A 25,503-nucleotide genomic window follows, 5' to 3' on the forward strand; every position below is an offset into this window, starting at 1 on the left:
TCGTGATCCCAGAGTCCTGGGATCGAGTCCTGTGTCGGGCTCCCTACTCCTTGGGGGCCTGCTTCTCCCTCAGCCTCTCTCTCTCTCTCTCTCTCTGTCTTTCATGAATAAATAAATAAAATCTTTAAAAAAAAAAAAAGATGTCCGTTGATCCTTACTCTAAATGTTCTGACATTCCCATGACTCCACTACTCTTTCTGTTTGTGCTGTTTGTGTATTTCCACATCCACTATCACTACCAATTAACTCACCGTTAATCTAAAGTTCAAATTCCAGAGAGAGAAAAACTGATTGGTCCAGTTTGGATTGGTCCAGACCGGATGATTCATTACCATCATCTGGGTTCAACAGAACTTTCTTAACTCTCTTCCTAGACCTCCTCTTGGTGGCTCTTGGCGAGGATGATGAAGCAGGATGATGAGGCATCTATGAATAAGGAACCACTTAGGGCCACTTCAGGGATTGTGGACGTGACAAGCAATGAGAAGTTTGGCCAGCCCAATACATTTCATAACCTATCTTACAGGTCTAAAATATCTCTCTCCTTGTACCTACAATTCTGAGGAATTCAAGGGAAGTGAGAGAACCTATGGAAACTCTGGGGATCTCTGACTATTCTTAGAAAACTGATTTCTAGTGACACTGTCCCATCATCCTTGATGAAGCAGCAATTAGCTGGAGCTGAGTGGAGACTGTCCTTTCAAATAAGGCCTGTGCTCAGTCAGCTCATTTCACTCCTTTACTTACCTGAATCTTTAGGCAAATACGCCAAAAACTCCTCTAAAGATAGATTGGAGGCAGTGAGAGAAATGGCAATAAGAGCTGTGAGGCACCTGAGGACTCTGGCTAACATAGTGCAAGGACATGGAAGGGTGAACTTGAAGATAAAGGCCTGAGACTTGGTGACTGACAATATGAGTCCAGCCGAGAGACCAGGCTATGTGCGGGATGTTTGAAACTTCAAACCTGACTGATTTGGAGAGAAATCATAGCTTTGACAAGAACGTGAAAATCCGGAGGGAGCAATTTAGGGAGAAAACATAATTGCTATGATTTAATAGGTGTTCTTTTTTATTTTCTTTTTTAGTAAGGTTTTATTTTTGATGTTCTTCACTTTAAAGCCAAGTGAATCAAAATTTTGTTTTGTCTCTCAAAAACAAAAGAACCCTAAAATAATTAAGTTGTTTTTTATTCGCCTACGAAGCCCTAATAGAAAAAGCATTCTTACTCCTGTTCAGTGCAAAAACATGAAAATCCATTTGTTTAATCAGTCTGGTTATCTTTGACTATTTCATGTGACATTTCCAGAAGATAGGAAAACTACTTCCAAGAAATTTAAGATATAGTAAAGAGAATGGATTAAAACATATCCTATTAAATCTTCTTTATATTTCAGGTCCCCGAGTAATTGATTCAATCCAGTCCTTCTAAGCAGCTAAAAGTCCATGAGGAAAACAGCATATTTCATTTTTACAAAGTACTCCAGTGCCCCAATTTTTATAGTATTTGAACTTAGGGTGATGTGATACTGTAGAATTTCAGACGCTAGGGCTCTTTCAACTATGTGATGTTAAAAGTTCCAAAATGAGTATTTGTTTCAGAGAAACGCTTGTGATTTTCAAGCCTGAGTGAGACTATATAGAGTTTTTTTCCCTGTGGTTTGTAACCTCAGAACACAAAAAGGAAAAATGAGACTTGGCCAATGATTTTCTGCTAATTCTTCCTAAGAAAGAACATTTCCATGTCCTTAAAACATCCAGAAAGATTTAGGATTTATACAAAACAATCAAATCAACATTGCCTGAATTATCTTTACCGTGTCTTTATTATAATCCTTGAAAATTTAAGATTTGTACAAGAAGATAAAACTAACATTCCCTGAGTCATATCATTTTTTTTTAAATTCCTGAACATACAGAGAAAGACCAAACAATGTTTGGATTACAGAGCTGAAGAACAAGCACAACCAACTTCACCAAGGAGCTCAGAATGAAGCTGTGATGTTGATATTTTGCCAAGTTTTCTCCGAGATATTGATTATGACTCACAGCCAGATATGACTCATTCCTATAAATGCTATAGCTAAAATGATGTCACCAGCTTTTTGAGTTTCAGAGGAGAGAAGAGGGTGTTTTTGTGGCTTAACTAGTGAGTTAGCACATTATACTTATTCCGCCTATGTATAACAAATGCATATATATGTGATTAGGTTAAATACTAACATCAGAGGTTCTTTAAAATATAGCCCAGCCAGATCATCCCATAGTGATGCCCACTCACCAATAATGTATGCCATGCACACAGAGCTTACAATCAGCCTCTTATTGCTGTACCCTAAAATGGATGCAGTCAGGCAAGGATCACCGTATTTTTAAGGACCCAAGCAAGCAAACAAACAAGCAGGAATAAAAGGAAAACAAAGATGACTAAAAGCCCCCCTAATTAATAGCCTGAGCGTGTTAGGAGCAGAGTACATCTATGAAACACAAACAAGATGGTCTAAAAAGGAGACAGTTGGAAAAAAAAAAACAAAAAGAGCTCTTGAAAATTAGAAATATCATGGCAGAAATACAAATCCCACTTGAAATAAAAGAAAAAGTAAATTTAAGGCAATCTCCCAGAAAGTAAAATTTCAAGATGAAGAATTTGAAAAATAGGAAAGAAAAGGAAATTAGAAGATCTGTCCAGGGGACACAAATTCTCAAATAAAAATTTGAGAAAGAGAAAACAGAGTAAATGGAGGGGAGGAAGTTTAAAAAGAAAGGAACCATACAAGTTTCCTAGAACTGAAGAACAGAGTCTGCAGATTGAAATTGCTCACTGAGTGCTCAACATAATGGATGAAAATTGGCCGACACCAAGAAAGGTAATAAGGTAATAATAATAATTTTTTTAAAAGACTTGATTATTAAAACCTTTTTATGAGAGAAATAGCTCATACATAAAGTATCAGAAATGGAATAGTATCTGAAATATCAGCCTGAAGCTAGAAGAGAATGGAAAAATGACTTGAAAAATCAAGGATAGGGCGCCTGGGTGGCTCAGTTGGTTAAGCGACTGCCTTCGGCTCGGGTCATGTTCCCGGAGTCCTGGGATCGAGTCCCGCATCAGGCTCCCTGCTCGGCAGAGAGTCTGCTTCTTCCTTTGACCCTCCCCCCTCTCATGCTCTCTCTCTCTCTCTCATTCTCGCTCTCAAATAAATAAATAAATAAAATCTTTAAAAAAAAATAAAAAAATAAAAATCAAGGATAAATGAATGCCAACTTAGAAATCTGTCTCCTGCTGTTCCGCACTGAATGTGTGTGTCCCTCCAAAATGCATATGCTGAATCCCCGCCTCCTAAGGAGAAGGTATCAGGAGATGGGGGCTTTGGGAGGCAATTAGGCCAAGAGAATGGAGCCCTCATCAATGGAGTAAGTGCCCTTCAAATGGTTATGAGAGAGCTTGCCTCCTTTCTCTGCTCTTTGCCACGTGCAGATACAATGAGAAGTCTATAGTCTGCAACTTAGAAGAGAGTTCTCGTCAGAACCCAAGCAGGCTGGCACCCTGGTCTTGGACTTCCACCCTCCAGAAGAAACAAATGGTAGCAAATAAGTGTTAGAAATAACTGTATGTTGTTTATAAGCCACCCGGTCTATGGTACTTTGTTCTAGCAGCCTAAACTGACTATCAATCAAGTATAAGGGTAGAATAAATATCTTTCAAATATATAACAGGTCAAGAAATTTACTCCGTGCAGTTTTTCCCAGGAAGCTACTAGAAGAGTAATTTCATGAAAGAGAGTAAACCAAGAAAGAATAAGACATGGGATCCAGGAAACTCCTCCTGCACAAGAGAGGAGTGAAGGGAATTTCCAGAATCAGGGCGAGAAATGAGCTCAGGGCCACAGCTGCACAGGTGGCCTAAGGAGAAGGTGGCCCAGACTGCGGTAGGAGGACAGAAGATTCTGGGGAGGAGAGGAGGATTTTCAAGAAAAAGACAGAATCGATAGAACCCACAATATGTTTGAAAGAATTGAGAAGAGAGGTGCTTCTGGCAGTGAGCTTGGGGATGAATAAATGCGGGGTAAATGGAAAATGAAGCAAAGAAAATGAAGTCAAGGAGAGAGCAAGGCAATTGTTAATTCCAAAGAAGAGCAAAAGTACAAGAAAGAGTATAGTCATAGTACAACAGATCACATGCAAACCACCAAATATCAATAGAATCCAAACTTACGCTATGACTATATTAGGAGGATGGGAAAGGAGAATATATGTATTTAATTGTGTTTATGTATGTATATGTAAGTGGGATCTGGATAATAATACAGCTAAAACCTCATCTTCAGGGTGCCTGAGTGGCTCAGTTGGTTAAGCGACTGCCTTCGGCTCAGGTCATGATCCTGGAGTCCCGGGATTGAGTCCCACATCAGGCTCCCTGCTCGGCGGGGAGTCTGCTTCTCCCTCTGACCCTCTTCCCTCTCGTGCTATCTCTCATTCTCTCTCTCTCAGATAAATAAATAAAATCTTTAAAAAAAATAAAACCTCATCTTCATAGTAGAAAGTCATTGGTTTATATCTTAAGCCAAAAAACTAAATATAGCACTATCAGCATTGTATTTTAAAATATGAAAGTTGGCGCGCCTGGGTGGCTCAGCCCGCTGAGCGTCTGGCTTCAGCTCGGGTCATGGTCCCAGGGTTCTGGGATCAAGCCCCGCATGGTGTGGGCTCCCTGCTCCGCGGGGAGCCTGCTTCTCCCTCTCCCTCTGCCACTCTCTCACTCTCTCTCAAATAAACAAATAAAATCTTTAAAAAAATTAATAAAAGAAAATATGAAGGTTAATACTAAATACCAGGTAAGAGGGTTGAAAGGCTTCAAGCGGGGAGCAAGGGCAGGCAGCGGGTCCAGGAGCCCTCTGGTTTTGTTTTAGGCCTTTAGTACTTATTTTACGTTTAAAAAAAAATACATCGTTCTTTTAAAAGCAGACTGACAGGATTTTAAAGTTGAAGCGAAGGCATAAAGGCATAAGTGTGCAAGGAAGGCACGGGTAAGAAACAGAAAATAATCCAGAGAAGTTGTACAATTAGACAGAGGTCATAGTGAGAGGGGCACTGGGACCCCGCTGAGCAACTGAGAATTCCCCATCTGTGCTGCGGGAACCCCAGAAGCTATGTGAGTAGGGACAACATCTGTAGGCGAGTGCACTTCCGAGAGGCTAGAAAGAGAGGGGAGGGACACTCAAAGCCAAAAGACTGGGGCGCCGGGTGGCTCAGTCGGTTAAGCGTCTGCCTTCGGCTCAGGTCATGTTCTCAGGGTCCTGGGATCGAGCCCACATCTGGTAAAATAGACACACAGAAGAGGAGGAGGCAATGTGACCATAGAGGCAGAGATTACGAGACGGCCACAAGTCAAGGAACACCTGGAAACACCAGAGGTTGGAAGAGACAGGAACTGATGTTCTCTCTGAGAGCTTTCAAAGGGAGCCACCACCCTGCTGTTGGAACTTCTGGCTCCTGGAACTGCGAGAAAATAAATTTCAGTTGTAGTAAGCCACTAAATTTGTGGTAATTTGTTATAGCAGCAGTAGGAACCTAATACCATTGGTAATATTACTTTACCTAAATGTCCTAAAACACCTAAAAACCTAAATATCTTATGTATGGGGATTAGATGTTTGGTTTCAAAGAGAAGAAACCATACAAACTAACTCAAGCAAAATGGGATTTATCTATTTATCTATCTATCATCTATCTATCTATCTATCCATCTATTTATTTAATTTTTAAAAGGGATTTATTGTAAGAATGCCAAGCTCAAGGAATCCATGGGAAACTAACCAAGCATGAGTGGAAACATGAGCTCTGGGACACCAACACATACTAGTAACTCTTAAAGTGCGGATTCTTTTCTGTCCCATGACCAAGTGAACTATGGGAGTCTCCTAAATTCCCAAGAAAAGGCTCTGAGTGACCCAGCTTGTATTTGGTATCCACTCTTGGCCCAATCAGTTGTGAGGGGAGCTTCAAGCAATTTGTAACTTGCTTGTTTGTGCTTTCAACTAAATAGCTCTCTGCTATGGATTTTCTTTTAAGTTTCAAGAAATTAGTTTGTGGGTTTTTTGTTTTTTAGATTTTTATTTATTTATTTGTTTATTTATTTTTATTTGACAGAGAGACACATCGAGAGAGGGAACACAAGCAGGGGGAGTGGGAGAGGGTGAAGCGGGCTTCCCGTGGAGCAGGGAGCCTGATACGGGGCTCGATCTCAGGACCCTGGGACCATGACCTGAGCTGAAGGCAGATGCTTAACGACTGAGCCACCCAGGGGCCCCAAGAAATTAGTTTGTATTGAAAAAGTTTGCATTGGAAATTTTGCACAATTTATTATTTTGATTTATTCCCTTACTTGCCCCTGAATTATTTTTTTTAATTATGGTAAAATATACATAACATAAAATTTGCCATGTTAACTAAGTTAAAGTATACAATTCAGTAACAGTACAATCACAGTCTTGTGCAATCATTATCACTACCTAGTTCCAGAACATTTTTATCACTCTGAAAGAAAAACCCCTTATCCCTTAAGTAGTCACTCTCCATTTCCCCCTTCCATAGCTCCTGGTAACCACTGAACTGCTTTCTGTCTCTAGGAACTTGCCTTTTCTGGACACTGCATTTAAGGGTAATTGTAGACTATGTGGTCTTTTGTGTCTGGCTTTTTTTAGTGAGCATGTTTTCAGAGTTCATCCATGTCATAGTGTGTATCAGTACTTCATTCCTTTTTATGGCCAAATACTATTCCATTGTATGGGTATACCACTCTTGTTGGTATAACCATTAATCGATGGACATCTGGATTATTTCCACCTTTTGGCTATTGTGAATAGTGCTGCTATGAACATTCGTGCACAAGTTTTTGTTCTTTTGGGTATATACCTAATGAGTGGGATTGCTGAGTCATATGGTGATCAGATGTTTATTGGAGAACCACCAAACTTCTCCAGAGTGAATGCACCATTCTACATTCCCCCCAGTAAGTATAAGACTTCCAATTTCTCTTCATCCTCCCCAACATTTGTTTTCTGGTTGTTTTTTGTTTGTTTTTGTGCTTATAGCCATCCTAGTGAGTATGTAGTGGTATCTTATGGTTTGTTTTTAAGTTTATTTATTTATTTTTAGTAATCTCTGCACCCAACGTGGGGGCAAACTCATGACCCTGAGATCAAGAGTCACAGCTCCACCAACTGAGCCAGCCAGGCTCCCCCAGTATCTCATGGTTTTGATTTACATTTCCCTAATGACTATTTATGCTGATCATCTTTGCATATGCTTATTAGTCACATGTATATCTTCTTTGGATAAATGTCTGTTTAAGGCCTTTGTCCAGTTTTTGATTAGGCTATTTATCTTTAGTTGTTGAGTTGTGTTCTTTATGCATTTATATAAACATACATTTATATATGTATGCTAGGCCCATCTTAGACATAATATTATTGTTTTTTTGGCATTTATTTTTGTTTGTTTTTTTTGTTTTTAGTGAGCTCCATGCCCAGTGTGGGGCTTGAGTTCACAACCCCAAGATCAAGAGTTGTATGCTCTACCCACCGAGCCAGCTCGACACCTCTATATTATTGGTTTTTAAATATGGCTGCAGAAGCTAAATCTCCTTCCATTTTTTGGTCTGGGTATTCTCAAACAGAAAAACACAAGGTTTTGGTTTTTGCACATTCACTACAGACTAGAACCCATATTTGAAATAAGCATCTAAGAATATCCTGTGCTCCTTCCTAATGACTTAGTAGTTGCAGCTGTAGAGTGCTATTTGTCATCTTCTGCCCTCTCAAATTCATCTTGGGGTACCCCAGAGACAATCAATGACATGTCTGTTTCAACCTTTGGTAATTTCAGGTTATTGTCATTTCCCCTTATTATTTTGCCTTTTTTTCTTTTAACCGTTTTGAGATTATACTTCAAAGTTCCTGTTTTTGAACACCTATCCGTGTTTGGTGTGGAAAATGTAGTTTTTCAGAATTATAACACTCGAAACAGGTATATAAAAATATGACTAAAAGTCAAGAAAATCAAGAATCTTTGATATTTTGTATTTTTAGGAAACTGACTATGGTGGGAAGTAGAACAAAACACCTCTAGTAGGGATGCCTGAGTGTCTCGGCTGGTTAAGTGTCTGCCTTTGGCTCAGGTCATGATCCCAGAGTCTTTGGATGGAGTCCTGCATTGGGCTCCTTGCTCAATGGGGAACCTGCTTCTCCCTCTGCCTGCCACTCCCCCTGTTTGTTTCTTTCTCTCTCTGACAAGTTAATAAATAAAATCTTAAAAAAAAAAATAAACACCACCTAGTAAATAAAATAGAAACAAAAGTAAATTAAATAAAATAATGGCAGCAGGAAAATGAGCTGATTTGTGTGAGCTAATGATTTTTAAGTGGTCAAAAGTTAAAAGCCACAAAATAGAATTGTTTTTTTTTTCCAAAAAGAGCTCTGAAGCTTCATGCTGTGAAGTCACATGCTCAGCTCATTGCTTCCAACGGTCAGGTATAATTTCTCTCTCTAAAGTCCCCTCACCCTGATTACTTTGGCACCACTGTAATACTGTTGCCACCAGGTTCTCAAAAGTGTCAAGATTTCCATTTACTCAGCAATACGGTTTTTCTTTCCTTTGGACTTTTAAGATTCTGCTTACCCCAAATTTTTGAATAATATTGGCATTTCAGAAGAGGGATCACATGGAACCCTTGGTGTCTTACACTTCTGGAGCACCAGCACCTGCTCCCAGTGATATGCATCTTAATTCAAAAATGAGTCTTTTGAATCCACTTACTTTCCAAATGAGGAAAGTGAAGTAATTTGCCCAAAGTTTAGAGTTAAGGATGGAACCTAATGCACAGAATGGGAAAAATTATTTGCTAATCATATATCTGACAAGGGACTTGTATCCAGAATATATGAAGAACTCTTACAACTCAGTAATAAAAAGACAAATAACCCAGCTTAAAAAATGGGCAAAGGATACGAATAGACATTTCTCCAAAGAAGATATATAAGTGGCCATGTGTTCATGAAAAAATGCTCAGCATCATTAATTATCAGTGAAAGGCAAATAAAAAACCACAATGAGATACCACTTTACATCCACTAGGCTTGCTACAACAACAACAACAAAATGACAGATGGTGAGGATGTGGAGAAATTAGAACTCTCATATATTGCTGGTAGGATTGTCAAATGGTGCACCTGCTTTGGAAAACAAGCTTGTCAGTTCCTCAAAATGTTAAACATAGTTATTTATAACCCAGCAATTTCACTCTTAAGTATATACGCAAGAGAATTGAAACAAAATATATATTTACACACACACAAACTTGTACATAAAATAGCAGCATTATTTACAATAGCCAAAAAGTGAAAACAACCCCAATGCCTGTCAGTTAATGGATGGACCACCAAGTTGTGATATAGCCATACAATGGAATAATATTCAGCCATAAAAAGGAATGAAGTACTGATACACTCTATAACATGGACAAACTTTGAAAACATGCTCAGTGAAAGAAGCCAGCCACAAAAGGCCCCATAATATAATGTTCCTTTTATATGAAATGTCCAGAAAAGGCAAATCTATAGAGACAGAAAGTAGATTAGTAGTTGCTAAGGGCTGGGGAAGAAGGAATGGGGAGGTACTGCTAATGTCTATGGGGTTTCTTTTGGAAACAAAACAAAATGTTTGTTTTAATAAAAATATTATTTTATTTTATTTATTTATTTCAGAGAGAGAGCATGTGAGTGAGCACAAGCATGAGTGGGGTGAGGGGCAGAGGGAGAAGCAGGCTCCCCACTGAGCAGGGAGCCCAATGTAGGACTCAATCCCAGGACCCTGGGATCATGACCCAAGCTGAAGGCAGACGCTTAACTGACTGAGCTACCCAGGCGCCCTAAAAATATTATTTTAAAATTAGGGTGTCTGGGTGGCTCAGTCGGTTAAATGGCCATCACTTGGTTTAGGCTCAGGTCATGATCTTAGGGCCCTGGGATTGAGCCCCATGTTGGGCTCCGCACTCAGCAAGGAGTCTGCTTGAGGTTCTCTCTCTTCCACTCCCTCTGCCCCTCCTCCTGCTCATGCTTTCTCTCTCTCTCTTTAAAATGAATACATAAATCTTAAAAAAAATGTTTTAAAATTATATTGTGGTGGGCGCCTGGGTGGCTCAGTTGGTTAAGCGACTGCCTTCGGCTCAGGTCATGATCCTGGAGTCCCGGGATCGAGTCCCACATCGGGCTCCCTGCTCAGCAAGGAGTCTGCTTCTCCCTCTGACCCTCTTCCCTCTCATGCTCTCTATCTCTCATTCTCTCTCTCTCAAATAAATAAATAAAATCTTAAAAAAAATAAATTAAATTAAATTAAATTATATTGTGGTGATGGTTGCACAATTTTATAAATATGCTAAAACCCATTGAATTGTAAACTTTGAAAGTGTGAATTTTATGGTATATGAATTTTTCTTAATAAAGCTGTTATATTAAAAAAACAACACAAGAACAAAAACCCCAATCCTTGTTTATACTTATTCATTGAGCTAATAGGTAAAGTGAGTTTCTGGAGAGACACAGAAGTCTTCTCTTTCTGTTTGGAAAACTTCTCTGTCTGGCCTCTCTATTAATTTATTCACCTTGTTATTTTGATGTCTGTCAAGTTTTCCACTGAAATACTGTATATTCCTTCCCAGGCACTGCTGTCCTGATCTAAGTTAAAAAAAAACAAAAAAACCTGTGTAAACTTTTCCATTTGAAACAGATAAAAGCAGAGCTTCTTTGGTTGGAAATGATGTGGAAGACCTGGTATGTTAAACATCCGCTTCCACGTATAGTCTGATTTTATTACAAAATGTGTAGTAAAGCAAGCTCTTTAGCTGGGACTTTTTCTGAATAAGGAAGAATATTATTAGACCATAAACTAGTAACTTTCTTTATCTAAAACTATTAGTGGGACTTTAAAAAAAATAAGCAGGTCCTGCTCTGTAGCAAAATGATAAAATATATATATATAGCTTTTAACACTATATAAAAGAAGATGCGTCTTTTAGAATGATCTGGGGAGCACTCCCATTAGATAGGTGGATATAGGTTGCTATGCAGAACGTCTAAAAACTCACAAATAGGGTACCTGGGTGGCTCAGTCATTAAGCGTCTGCCTTCGGCTCAGGTCATGATCCCAGGGTGCTGGGATCAAGCCCCACATCGGGCTCCCTGCTCAGCGGGAAGCCTTCTTCTCCCTCTGCCACTCCCCCTGCTTGTGTTCCTGCTCCCACTGTCTCTCTCTGTCAAATAAATAAATAAAATCTTAAAAAAAAACACCTCACAAATACACATTTCCTGCTTTCAAAGAGCTTATACCTTCTTCAGAAGATAAGCTTTACATGAACAGCTTAATTAAATAGCATAATGCTGGAGCTCCTGGGTGGCTCAGCCAGTTGGGAATCTGCCTTCAGCTCAGGTCATGATCCCGGGGTCCTGGGATGGAGCCCCAGGTCGGGCTCCCTGCTCAGTGGGGAACCTGCTTCTCCCTCTCCCTTTGCGCTCCCCCCCCTCCCCCACTGCTTGTGCTCTCTCTCTGTCAAATAAATAAAAATAAAATCTTTTAAAGAATGGCATAACCTATGAAAAGCACACACTTTTGGCACGCATTAAAATAAGACCACCAGAATTCACTTACTTAACTTTCATTCAGTAAAAATTTTGAAGTGCTTTCTATGTACCAAGCACTGTATGAGACTTGGGGATTACTGGGCTAAAACAGGCCAGTCATGGGTGCCTGGGTGGCTCAGTTGGTTAGGCGACTGCCTTCGGCTCAGGTCATGATCCTGGGGTCCCGGGATCAAGTCCCGCATCAGGCTCCCTGCTCAGCAGGGAGTCTGTTCTCCCTCTGACCTTCCTCCATCTCATGCTCTCTCTCTACCATTCTCTCTCTCTCTCTCAATAAATAAATAAAAATCTTTAAAATAAATAAATAAATAAATAAATAAAACAGGCCAGTCATGATCCCGGGCCACCTAAACAGCAATGTAGAGCAATAATGCAAAAGATGTCACAAGTCGGGATAGGAGCATAGCAGAGATGGTAAGTTTATTCCTTAGTAGTTAAAAAAAAAAAAAATCCTTGGAAAATTCCAGGTACAAATTTAGGACTTTCATCTGTTTATTAAAATACTGCAGGGTGTGACTCTTGCCTCTAGCTACAGCTGTCCAGAGTCACTCACATCCCCACAGACATCTTCCAGGTAGAGCTGGGCCTCTCGTGGGATGTGGGGCCTCCAAGGCCTAGTGACAGCTGTTGGCTGTGCCTTCCTTCTATAAAGCAGGTAAGCCAGATGCACAGGGAAGGTGGTGGTAGTATTAGCCCATGAGGAAGGGGTTATAAACAGAACGTGTGACCTGAAGCCTTCCCACCATGGGAGTAAGGCCACTCCGAAGTGCTGAGAATTGACTAGTCCTTAGAACTGTACCTGGTAGTCTGCTATCTTTCCATCAGATCTTCAACCAAGGGAGATAAAGCCCTGCCTCCAGCAAAGCCCAAGAAGATACAGAGGTAGAATGTAATTACAGAAACCAGCTCCTTCCACACATGCCTAGCAGGCTGAACTTCATTGTTTCCTTTTTTCAGCCCGGGCGCTGAGACACATTTGCTCACAAATGCACCTGAACTTTATAACCTCTTTTCACTCTGGACTGAAAATGCATGTGTTGTTTCCCTCTTCCCCTTTCTGAGATGCCTGTTACACTCCCTTCTACCCAAGATGGGCAGACTCCCGGAAGAACTTACGTCTTATCTAATTTTCCTGCTCGAGGTTGTCAGCTGTTTCATACATTATTAAAGAATGGTGCAGGGGCGCCTGGGTGGCTCAGTCGTTAAAGAGTCTGCCTTCGGCTCAGGTCATGATCCCAGGATCCCTGGATCGAGACCCGCATCGGGCTCCCTGATCCACGGGAAGCCTGCGTCTCCCTCTCCCTCTGCCCCTGCTTGTGTTCCCTCTCTCGCTGTGTCTCTCTCTGTCAAATAAATAAATTAAATCTTAAAAAAAAAAAAAAGAATGGTGCAATCCTAAGCAAAGAGGTGGGAGGGAGGGAGGGAGAGTGAGAAATAGGGATTCTGTGCTCCTATTGTGGTCTGGACTCCCTGGAGAGCTGGGGGCTCTGTAACAGAGAAGATCATCCGTATTCCTGCAGCAACTTTCACTTTAGGACAGCACTTTTTAGAATGTGGTCAGAGAACCCCCAGAGGCCCCAAGATCCTCCCTTTTCCCACTATGAGTCTGTATGAGACCGAATTTCAACTAAAACATATCACAACAGATTGAACGCACAGGCAGATAGGAGGATCCAGCTGCCTTCTATGAAGCCAGACATAGGCAATTTGCCAAAAATTAAATGCCCCTCCTGTTAGCGACTTGTGTTTTGGAAAAGATGGCTGTGTTTCTTTTTTTTTTTTTTTAATTTTTAACTCTTAAAATTTTTTATTATTTATTTATTTACTTTTAAAGATTTTATTTAAGATTTTAAAGATTTTATTTAAGAGAGAGCGAGTGAGCGGGGGGGGGGGCTGAGGGAGGAGAGGGAGAATCTCAAGCAGACTCCCCGCTTAGCACAGAGCCCAACACAGAGCTCAGTCCTACAACCCTGAGATCCTGACTTGAGCTGAAATCAAGAGTCAGTCCCTCAACTGACTGAGCCACCCAGGCCCCACCCCCCCCTTTTTTAAGTCATCTCTACATCCAACATGGGTCTCAAACAACCTGGAGATCAAGAGTCACCTGCTCCACTGACTGAGCCAGCCAGGGGCCCCAAAGATAGCTATGTTTCATTTATGTATTTTTGTTTGTATTTATTTATTTACTTATTTATTTATTTGACAGAGAGAGAGAGAGAGCACAAGCAGGAGGAGTGTCAGGCAGAGAGAGAGGGAGGAGCAGGTTCCCCACTGAGCAGGGAGCCCCATACAGGGCTCGATCCCAGGACCCCGAGATCATGACCCAAGCCCAAGGCAGATGCCCAATGGGGTGAGTATGTTTTAAATGAAAATGTTATTTATGCTAACTTGTAATGTGTTTTTGTTGTTAATTTTAAACAAATTAATATTTTAAAAGTTTTGTTTCAATTTTCACACAATAAATATTGTATAACCCATGTAAAGAGAGTTTCTGGGAACCCTCAACAATTTTTAAAACTATAAAGGGAGGGGTTCTGAGATTTAAGTTTGAGAACTCTCCTTTAGGGCTACTCTTGGCCCCCATTTCTTCTCAGTCTTGCTCTTCCTGAGAGACCTCACCAAGCCCCACCACTTCAGCTACCACCTCTGAGCTGGTATGTGCTGTGGGCACCACATGAACTCCCAGGTGCAAGGCGGCCAGGGAAGCAAGGTCACCTCTGACAGCTGACCTGGAAAAATCCAGACACAGCAGATGTGATCTACCCTTCATTCATTCCACAAATACTTACCGAACACCTGCTATGTGCCACATACTATTTAGACATTGCGGTTACAACAGTAAGCAAAACAGAAAATCCCTGAACATTTTACTGGGATATATGAGGAGAGTATAATGAGAAAGAAAGCCATATGTAGAAGTAACACTAGAAATGACCCGAAAGAGCCTGACTTTATGAAGTATTTGGGGTAATCCCAAATTCCAGGTTCTTTCCCCCGGCAGGGTTACCAAAGGTGACATTCAGACAACAGACCATGATAAAGCAAAATAATGTGATAAAGTGTGTGGCTGTGGGTGTATGTGTGTGCTTTCCTCTATCCTGTAAATTATGTTTCCGAGTAGCCAATCTGCTAGTAGGCCTCTGGGAAGTAGGTGTTGACACATTCCATCCTGGCAAGGAGGTAGATATGATGCAAGAAAAGTTCCTGCCAGCCATGGGAGTTGGGGAAGGAGAAGAACCAGGAAAGCAGACCTTATGATTGGCAGCTCAGGTAAAAGACCAGACTAGCATCCTTGCAGTACAAATTGATGACGATCCAGAGAAGAACATGGGTTCTGAGAAATCATGAGGTCACCTAAGCACTGCCTTCCAGACACCTTGTGGAGGAAGAAAAGAAAAAGGAAAGAAACAGCTCTAATAGGGATCCCATTACCTGGGATGAGACTATGTTAAATTAGAAGAATAACAGTCTTTGTTTTATTGTTGCTGGGCTTGTGTATGAAACCCTGAGCCAGGGAACTCTGGCAAGAATGACTCAATTGACCCTTATTTCTCCATAACCCCAAGCCCAAATATTACTGCCAATTGGTCACATGGAAGACAGTAAGTTGAAGAGAAGAGATACCAGAGGGAAAAGAGAACAGGCTAGACAGGTCTTTTCTCCAGAAAGAATTGGTTCCCACCTTCTTTGTCACTTAGGTCACCTGAAAGGGAAAAGCACAGAGATCTGCCCTTATGCACTTGCAACATTAATACAAGAAAGAGAGGGCTGAGGTGCCTGGCTGGCTCAGTCAGTGGAGTGTGGGCATCTTGATCTTGGAGTTGTGAGCTTGGGCCCTGTACTGGGTGAAGAGATTACTTAAAATTAAAGAAAGGGGTGCCTACGTGGAATTCGCGAAGCTGCCAAAGCCTTAGACAAGCGCCAGGCCCATCTTTGTGTGCTTGCATCCAACTGTGATGAGCCTATGTATGTCAAGTTGGTGGAGGCCCTTTGTGCTGAACACCAAATCAACCTAATCAAGGTTGATGACAACAAGAAACTAGGGGAATGGGTAGGCCTCTGTAAAATTGACAGAGAGGGAAAACCCCGTAAAGTGGTTGGTTGCAGTTGTGTGGTGGTTAAGGACTATGGCAAAGAGTCTCAGGCGAAGGCTGTCATCGAGGAATACTTCAAGTGCAAGAAATGAACAAATAAACTTGGTTTTTGTTCCAAAAAAAAAAAAAAAGAAAAGAAAGGGGTGCCTAGGTGGCTTAGTCAGTTAAGCGTTTGCCTTTGGCTCAGGTCGTGATCTCAGGGCCCTGGGCTCGAGTCCCATGCCAGGCTCCCTCCTCAGTGGGGAGCCTGCTTCTCCACTCTCCCTCCCCCTTGCTCCTGCTTTGTCTGTCTCTCTCAAATAAATAAATAAAATCTTAAAAAAAGAGAGAGAGAGAGGGAGAGGTCTGGAGAGGAAAACAGTGGTGGGGGGCAGGGGAGAGTTTTCTTCCAACCTGGAAAAATTCTGTCATTCTGACAAGGAAGAAAGAGAGCCCCAATCTCATGTGGCCCAATGACTGTCCAGAAATGACCCATCAGTATATTGCAAACCAGTTTCTAAAGAACCATGCTATTACCCTTCTAGCCTGAACATAGGGGCACAAGATCTCCTGGCTCTGGGGGGTCCCATACAGACCAGTTTCGGCCACTTGCCACTGACAAAATTCAAAGACACAGAAATGAGTGGTAGTGAAACAAGAAAAGAATTAATTTCCGGGAGCCTGACAGCAGGAAGACAGCTGACTAGTGTCTCAGACGGTCTCCAAAATGCTGAAATTACTTCCAGGTTTATATGAGGAAAATGGGGGACAAAGGTGGGTGGGTACACGCTGGGGAACAATGGAGGTAACTTCGACCATTGTCAAGGGCGGGGTCTTGCAGTCTCAGGGCAGACCTTATTGCTTGAAGGGATAGTTTCAGTTCCCATCAGAGGCTGCTTTGCCCGCTGGGTCTTTTGCCTGCGTTAAGAGATGAGCTGGAAAGAACTTAATCACTCAGAAAGTACAGAGATCAAAATGGAGGTATAGTTGAAGTCTTCTTTCACTCTGCCAAACTCCCTACCTTCCCTAGTCAGATTTGGTTAATGTAGGTAATCGTTCTTAACATGCTGCCATTCTTTTTTTTTTTTTTTTTAAGATTTTATTTATTTGACAGAGAGATAGAGAGCACAAGTAGGCAGAGAGGCAGGCAGAGGGAGAGGGAGAAGCAGGCTCTCCGCTGAGCAAGGAGCCCGATGCGGGGCTCGATCCCAGGACCCTGGGATCATGACCTGAGCCGAAGGCAGCCGTTTAACTGACTGAGCCACCCAGGCGCCCCAACATGCTGCCATTCTTTGTCCCTTCTTGCCCGGAGATATTAGGTGAAATTGCTTGTCCAGAAGGATTATGCATATAGAAACGATTCATTCATCCAGCTGATATTTATTGAGCTTGAGGCCTTTGCTCAGTTGTGAGTCCTGAAATCACTTCTGTGATCCAGTCTCCTGAGATGTGATATGCAGTGAAATGGATCCAGCTACAAGAGGAGAGCAGATTGAAAAGTCAGGAGGTAGAAGATGACAGGAGAAGTAAGGCCAACATTCCAAAGCCCTAAAGTAGCTGAAGTTCCTGGTTGAGAGACAGGGACCGTCTTGGGCACACAAAATACGCAGCAGTGATGAGCATTTCCTTTGCTGGGTGTGATTTCTCCTTGAGTGTTTGCGGTGCTGGTGCAATCTTGTTCCATGGATCGATTATGCCTTTTTAAAAAATGTATTCTAAAAAAACTGATTGGCGGTTCTGATGTTCTCAGACTCTTTCTAGCAATTTGAATCACCTTCTTTCAACTTTCTTTGAGGTGCCTCCACAAAATGACCCAAATATCAGAGCTGTTAAAAGACAAACTCAGGCATATTAAAATTTTTAAGAGTTTATTTGAGCAAAAATCAGTGGGAATCAGGCAGTGCCAAATCAGAAGTGGTTAGGAGCACTCTGCCAACAGAAGCTAGGGGAAAGACATAAAGAAAAGGCAGAAACAAAGCAAGGAAATGATGCAATTCGCTGTAGCTTAAGCATTTGCCTCATTCGGAAAGTCTCATTGGCTGTTTGTGATTGGCTGATTCTCAGCATTCAGGAATTCACAGGTTTTGGTTTGCTTAAGCCTCTAAAGCATTAGAACCACCCAGGTCTACTGGCCTTCTTGTTTAATTTAACTCAGCATAGAACAATGGTTGTGCAATTAACTCTAGCACAGAGTTAGCTTATCCATGGCAAAATTTAATCCCAGATCTCTACCATAGTTTCAAACCACTTTCTTCCAGCATTTTGTTAATGTGTGTCCAGGGAATATTAACCTAAATAAAATGTAATTAGTATGAAAAATCTGTTCTCTGAAATTATACCAGATTATGCCTAATTTTTAGATCATTTATGAGGCAGGTGATAAATAGAAGAGGCCCCGATATTAGACCATCTAAGTGAAGTCCCAGTAACTGAATTTACTAGCGCTGTGACTTTAGAAGAATTATTTGACCCCTCTCTGCTTCATTTTTCTTATATGTAAAATGGAAGTAATAATGCATAGCTTCTTATCCAGAGTTGAGAGAGTAAATGAGCCAGTTACTGTCCAGTAGATAATAAATGATATGCAGTGGATGTCCATTTCATCATTATTAGTTTTTCAGTTTCTTTCCTGTTCTCTTCAATTTGTACAGTTAAAGCCATTTTCTTTTTTTCTTTTTAAAAGGTACCATTTCTGATTACAGAACTAATATGTATTAGTAAAAGATTCAGAGAACACATAAAAAGGTAAAAAGGAAATAGAAATTACCCATTAATCCCAGGCCCAAGAGATGTAACTACTTTGAAAATGGCTCTCAAGAAATCTATTTACTAGCATTTCTAAGAAGTGTCTGAAATTCCCATTACAGATCTTCCTCAACTTACAATGGTTTATGTCCCAATAAACCCCTCATAAATTGGCAATATCGTAAGTTGAAAAAGTATTGAATACATCTAACTTACCAAACATCATAGCTTCGCCCAGCCTACCTTAAATTTGCCCAGACCACTCACTAGCCTACAGTTGGGCGAAATCATCTAACACAAAGCCTGTTTTATCAAAAAAGTGTTGAAGACCTGTGTAATTCATTGACTCCTGTACTGAATGTGAAAACCGGAATGGTTGTGTGGATACAGAAGGGTTTAAGCGTGTGGGTTGTTCATCCCCGTGATCGTGTGGCTAGTTGGGAGCTGGGGTTGCCCCTGCTCACCATCTTCACGGAGGATTCCCCTACACATCGCTGGCCCAGGAAAAGATCCAAGTTCAAAATTCAAAATACAGTTTCTACTAAATGTGTATCACTTTCGTACCGTCGTGAAGTTGAAAAATTTAAGTCGAACCATGGCAAATTGGGAACCATCTGTCCTTGGTGTTATGAGAAGAAAAACCTCATTTGTACCAAGGCACTGTTTGTCTTCCCTAGGCTGCTTCAGTATGAATTTGAACATGAGTAGATACATTTTTAGTCACTATGTGTTACTTTCTTTGCCAAGAGAACTCAAACGGCGAATTAATCCTCAGTGTGTCCACTCTTTTCTCCTCTGATACCTCAGAGGAATCTATCACGGTACTCTCCCCATCTCCATGCCTTAGTGTCCTCATTCGGGGGGCAGGGGGGTAGCTAGAACCTGACAGCAGGTTGTCCACACAGGGCCACTAAAGCCCTGGATGAACATGTGATGTGCTGAAGGTCCCCCAGTGGGGCTGGAATAAGAAGCTAGATCACTTGGTGTCCAGGCCAGTGGACTTCCCAGCACGCGGTACCACCACGGTACAAGGCTGTACTCAGTCTGCCCTCAGGCATGCTTGATTTCCCACCTCTAAAACCGCCCTATCCGGGAGGGTGGCTCCAAGGAGAGTGAGGCCAAATGGTGAAAGGGTTTGGACAAGAAGACAAGAGGTTCAGAAGCAGCAGGAGGGAGAGGTTTAGTATGTTTGCTCAAAAGTATCATTCTGGAACAAAATTATACACTTGTACTCAAAAGTATGCAGAATTAAAACAATGCTTTTTAGCGGTGCCTCGCTGGCTCGTGGCAGCTGGCTGGCTGGCTGGCTCAGTCCCAGAGCATGTGACTCTTGATCTCTCGGGTATAAATTCAAGCCCCACATCGGGTGTAGAGATTACCTAAAAACTTTAAAAATAAAATCTTTAAGGGGCGCCGGGGTGGCTCAGTCGTTAAGCGTCTGCCTTCTGCTCAGGTCATGATCCCAGGGTCCTGGGATCGAGCCCTGCATCGGGCTCCCTGCTCGACAGGGAGCCTGCTTCTCCCTCTCCTGCTTCCCCTGCTTGTGTTCCCTCTCTCGCTGTGTCTCTATCAAGGAAATAAGTAAAATGTATAAAAGAAAATAAAATCTTTAAAACAGTGCTGTTTAGGGCGCCTGGGTGGCTCAGTTGGTTAAGCATCTACCTTCGGCTCAGGTCATGATCCTGGAGTCCCGGGATCGAGTCCCACATCGGGCTCCCTGCTCGGCAGGGAGTCTGCTTCTCCCTCTGACCTTCTTCCCTCTCGTGCTCTCTCTCTACCATTCTCTCTCTCTCTCAATAAATAAATAAATAACAATCTTTAAAAACAAAACAAAAATAAAACAGTGCTGTTTAGGATCTCTCTTCTTGATGAAAACCCTCTTCCCAGGGCTCAATTTGTTAAGCTACTGCCTTCAGCTCAGGTCATGATCCTGGAGTCCCGGAATCGAGTCCCACATCGGGCTCCCTGCTTAGCAGGGAGTCTGCTTCTCCCTCTGACCCTCCCCCCTCTTGTGCTCTCTCTTTCTCTCTCTCTCAAATAAATAAATAAAATCTTAAAAAAAAAGAAAACCCTCTTCCCAATTTGGAATAGTTTTCCTCCGGGGGGGGAGGGTCTATGTGGGAAAAGGCTTTTTTTTTTAGGATTTTATTCGTTTATTTGAGAGAGAGCACAAGCGGGGGGAGTGGCAGAGGGAGAGGGAGAAGCAGACTTTCCCCAGGAGCCCAAAGCTCTGTGTCCCAAGACCTGGAATCATGACCTGAGCCAAAGGCAGACGCTTCATTGACTGAGCCACCCAGGTGCGTGGCTGGTCTTTAAAAATTAAGCATAGTCTCTAAACCCTGAGAAAGGAAAAGGGTGGTTTTAGAAGGTAGAGGCTGGGGCTGATGGGCCACTCCTTCAGAAAAGGCAGGGGAAAGGGCCTAGAGGAAAGAGAGAAGCTCGAGGACTTTTACTAGAAAACATAGTGTAACAAAGTAACAGGGCAAAATGCAACAGAACTGCAGAAACTAGTAGGCAAGTTGTACAAATTAATACCAGGGTGGTGTGTGTACCTAGCTGGATTGGTTAACATATCTTTAAAAGAATCCCTAGTTGGTTTTGTTTTGTTTTGTTTTGAGGGAAAAACTTCCACAAGGTCATCTTTTTGGAAAATGTTACTAAGTGGGTGTTTACTTTCTTTAAAATGAATATCAAAGGTCTGGATTGCAGTCAGATGTATACGCTTTTAGAAAGATTTTGAGCATTTCAATAACAATAAAAATGAAATGTTCAGGATCACATAAAGAAAACTAAATGAGGGGGTGCCTGGGTGGCTCAGATGGTTGAGCACCTGCTTTCGGCTCCGGTGGTGATCTCTGGGTGCTGGGATCAAGCCCAGGGTTGGGCTCCCAGTTCAGCGGGGATTCTGCCTTTCCCTCTCCCCCTGCTTGTGCTCTGTCTCTCTCTCAAATGAATAAATAAAATCTTAAAAAAAAAAAAGAAAAGAAAATTAAATGAGACATTTCCTTTGTGACTTCTGTTTGGTTTATTATTTATTATTATTATTATTTCTGGCTCAAAAAGATATTTTTATTAAAGCACAGGGAGGGCGCCTGGGTGGCTCAGTCGGTTGAGCGACTGCCTTCAGCTCAGATCATGATCCTGGAGTCCCGGGATCGAGTCCCGCATCGGGCTCCCTGCTCGGCAGGGAGTCTGCTTCTCCCTCTGACCCTCCCCCCTCTCATGCTCTCCCTATCTCTCTCAAATAAATAAATAAAATCTTAAAAAAAAAAAAAGGCACGGGGACAGGACAGGACCTGTGGGGCAGGAAGAGCTGCACTATTTGGTCTTTTTATATTGAGGCCTATCTTTTTATTTTATTTTATTTTTAAGATTTTTATTTATTTTTGACAGAGAGAGCGAGCAGCAGGCAGAGAGGGAGAAGCATGCTCCCTGCTGAGCAGGGAGCCCGACATGGGGCTCCATCCCAGGACCCCTCATCATGACCTCAGCTGAAGGCAGAGCTTAACCATCTGAGCCACCCAGGAGCCCCGAGGCCTATCTTTTTAAAGAAAAGGTGACAACACCTTAGCATGTTTATATTTGGGCTAATCAAAATTAAGTAAAATGAGGGCGCCTGGGTGGCTCAGTCAGTTAAGCATCCATTTTCAGCTCAGGTCATGATCCCAGGGTCTTGGCATCGAGCCCCGCATCGGGCTCCCTGCTCGGCGAGGAGTCGGCTTGCCCGTCACCCCACTCTCATTCTTTCTGTCTCAAATAAATAAAATCTTAAAAAAAAAACAAAAACTAAGTAAGATCAAACATGCAAAGTGCAGGGCGCCTGGCTAGCTCAGTCAGTGGAACATGTGAATCTTGATTTTAGGGTCATGAGTTCAAGCCCTACATTGGCCTAGAGCTTACTTAAAAAAAAAAAAAAAATTAAAAACGGGGCGCCTGGGTAGCTCAGTTGGCTAAGCGACTGCCTTCAGCTCAGGTCATGATCCTGGAGTCCCGGGATCGAGTCCCACATCGGGCTCCCTGCTCGGCGGGGAGTCTGCCTCTCCCTCTGACCCTCCCGCCTCTCATGTGCTTTCTCTCTCTCATTCTCTCTCTCTCAAATAAATAAATAAAATCTTAAATTAAAAACAACAACAATAACAACCATGCAGAGTATTTGTCTTACAGTAGGGCTTTAATATATGTTTGTTTCTTTCCCATTTTTTTAAAAACATGTGTCATTAAATATAACATATTAAAACATTTAAGTTGATTTTGCATATTGTTCTGAATTCTTATTAATCTATACCACATTTTATGAGGAAGGAGTTACGATTCCCTTTAGGCAGATGAGAAGGTTGACAGGCAGAGAGAGGTTAAATTATTTGTCCAGGGCCTCTCATTAGTGCTGCTTGATTCTGAGTCTGTCAGATCCATTTTGACCTACCGTCATCAGGCTTTCTGCCCACTCACCACTCCACAGGAACTACTTCTTTAATCACTTTTTTCCCCCCACTGCCAAGTCCAATGATCAATTTTCAGTCCTCAGCCACATTTGACACAATTGGTCAGTTCCTCTTACTTTTTTTTCTGTTTAAAGATTTTATTTTGGGGATGCCTGGGTGGCCGTCTGCCTTTGGCTCAGGTCATGATCCCAGGGTCCTGGGATCCAGCCCGGCGTGGGGCTCCTTGCTCAGCGGGGAGTCTGCTTCTCCTTCTCCCTCTGCCTGCCACTCCCCCTGCTTGTGCTCTCTCTCTCTCTGACAAGTAAATAAATAAAATCTTTAAAAAAAAAGATTTTATTTTTAACTAATCTCTATACCCAATGTGGGGCTCAAACTCACAACCCTAAGATCAAGAGCCACATGCTTTATGGACTAAGCCAGCCAGGTGCCCTTCACTTCCTCTCACTAGAAACACCTTCCTCCCACCCCCATGTGGTGCCAGCACCCCACTCTGTTCTACTTCTCTTGCATCCCTCCTTGTCTTTTTTGTCGAATCCTCCTCAGTTTCCTTAGCATGCCAGAGGCCAGTCCTTGGATTTTTCTCTCTATATCCCATTCCCGGGGTGATCTTGATTTAAATACCATCTTTCCCAAACCTGTTCTGCCATATGTTCCCCATCTTGGTCAATGACATGCTCCAGTGACATGCCTCAGGCCCAAACCTTGGATAATCATTTGATATTTTTCTCTCCTATTTCACATCTATTTCATCAGCAAATCTGAGCTGTGATATGTATATATTCAAATCTGACTGTTTATTCCACCTTTGTTGTTACCACCCGACTTCAGTGCTCACTGACGACTTCAGTAGTCTCCTAAGTGGTCTCCCTTTGCCCAGTCTCACCTTCCCACAGTCCATTCTCCACACAGCCCAAAGCGGTCCTTCACAATGTGAATCAGAGGCCCCTTGCTGGCTCAGTCCATAGAGCATGTGACTCTTGATCTCGGGGTTGTGAATTCGAGCCCCACACTGGATGTAGAGAACACTTAAAAATAAAATCTTTTTAAAAAAATGTGAATAGGATTCTGTTACTGCTCTGTTCAAAACCCTCCAATGGCTTCCCATATAGTCACAGAAACACGCCAAGTTCTTAATGTGGCCTCTGGCTGCCTGTCTCGCCACTTGTACCCTCTCTTGATCTCTCCCCACACACTGGCTCTGCTTTTCCTTGGTCATGCCAAGCTGGCCTGACCTCAGGAGCTCTATACTTGCTGGATTCTCTGCCTGAAATTCTCTCCCTCAGACCTCTGCGGGGCTCACTCTTGGATGTTATTCAAGGCTCTCGTCAAATGCTGCTTCAGCAAGAATTTTCCTCATACGCCATCTAAAATGACATTCTCACCCCTCTCTATTCCTTTAAATGATGTATTTTCTTCACAGCTCTTATCACTAGTGACCATTATTTATTATGTTCATTTGTCTTTTGTTTGTCTCTAGCACTAAAATACAGGCTGCATGAGGGCAGGGACCATGTCATTTTTTGTTCACTGTTATGTCATCAGTGTCTAAAATAGGCATATAGTAGCTATTCAATAAATATTTATTCAGTTCATTAATTCATTCAATAAATATTTATTGCTTTGATGGGAATTACGTTTCAGTGGAGAGAGAGGTACCATGAAAAATAAGCAAATAAGTAGGTAGTACACCAGGTGGGGATCCATTCTACAGAGAAAAATATAGCAGGAGATGAGGAACAGAAAGTACAAAGGGGCAGAGTTTTGGGTTTTGGCTTTTGCTATTTTGAATAGGGCCGTCAAAGAAAGCCTCACTGAAAGGCAACATCTGAGTTGAGAACTCAAGGAAGCGAGGGTGCAACTCATGAGGCTATTTGGGAGAAGAAAAGGTCCAAAAAAAAAGAAATAGAAAATGCAAAGGCCTTGAAATAGTGGTGAGTATCGTTTCTTCGAGAAACAGCAAGGAAGCCCATGTGGCTACAGAGTTATAGAAGATAAGGTTAGAGAGAGAAGGGGGATGGACCAGTGCCGATCTTGAAGTTCATGTGAAGACTTTGAGAGGAGATTTTTCTTTGAGATAGGAAACCAGTGTAGTGTTGGAATGTTTTAAGCTGAGGAGGGACATGATCTGACTTACATTTTTTTTTTTAAAATCTCTCTGTTGTGGTGTTAAGATGAGATTATAGAGAGGTTAGGGTGGAAGCAAGATCAATTGGGAAGTGGCAGCCGTAGTGCAGGCAAGAGGTGATGGAATCCTGGCCCACGGTGATAATGATAATGGTGGTGAGAAGTGGTGGACCTCTGGATATATTTTGAGGCCAAAGCTAGCAGAATTGGGGGCACCTGGGGGGCCCAGTCAGTTGAGTGTCCGACTCTTGATTTTGGCTCAAATCAGGATCTCAGAGTTGTGAGATCAAGCCCATGTTGGGCTCTGCACTCAGCATGGAACCCACTTAAGATTCTCTCTCTCCCTTCTCCTCTGTCCCTTCCCCCGCTCACGTGCACACGCTCTCTCTCTCTCAAAAAAAAAAAAAAAAAAGCTAGCAGAATGTCA

General features: G+C 42.2%; 1 protein-coding gene across 1 annotated transcript; it reads left to right on the forward strand.

Annotated features, from left to right (window-relative positions):
* The first annotated feature begins 3,871 nt into the window (after window positions 1–3,871).
* LOC113927900 (40S ribosomal protein S12-like) lies at window positions 3,872–15,926 on the forward strand. The gene is made up of 3 exons (XM_035728333.1): window positions 3,872–3,928; window positions 12,222–12,347; window positions 15,567–15,926. Exons 1-3 carry the CDS (start codon window positions 3,872–3,874, stop codon window positions 15,876–15,878), a joined length of 495 nt encoding a protein of 164 aa, XP_035584226.1. The 3' UTR covers window positions 15,879–15,926.
* Window positions 15,927–25,503: the final 9,577 nt, after the last annotated feature.

Source organism: Zalophus californianus, chromosome 7 (assembly GCF_009762305.2).
Source record: "Zalophus californianus isolate mZalCal1 chromosome 7, mZalCal1.pri.v2, whole genome shotgun sequence".
Taxonomy (NCBI): Eukaryota; Metazoa; Chordata; class Mammalia; order Carnivora; family Otariidae; genus Zalophus; species Zalophus californianus.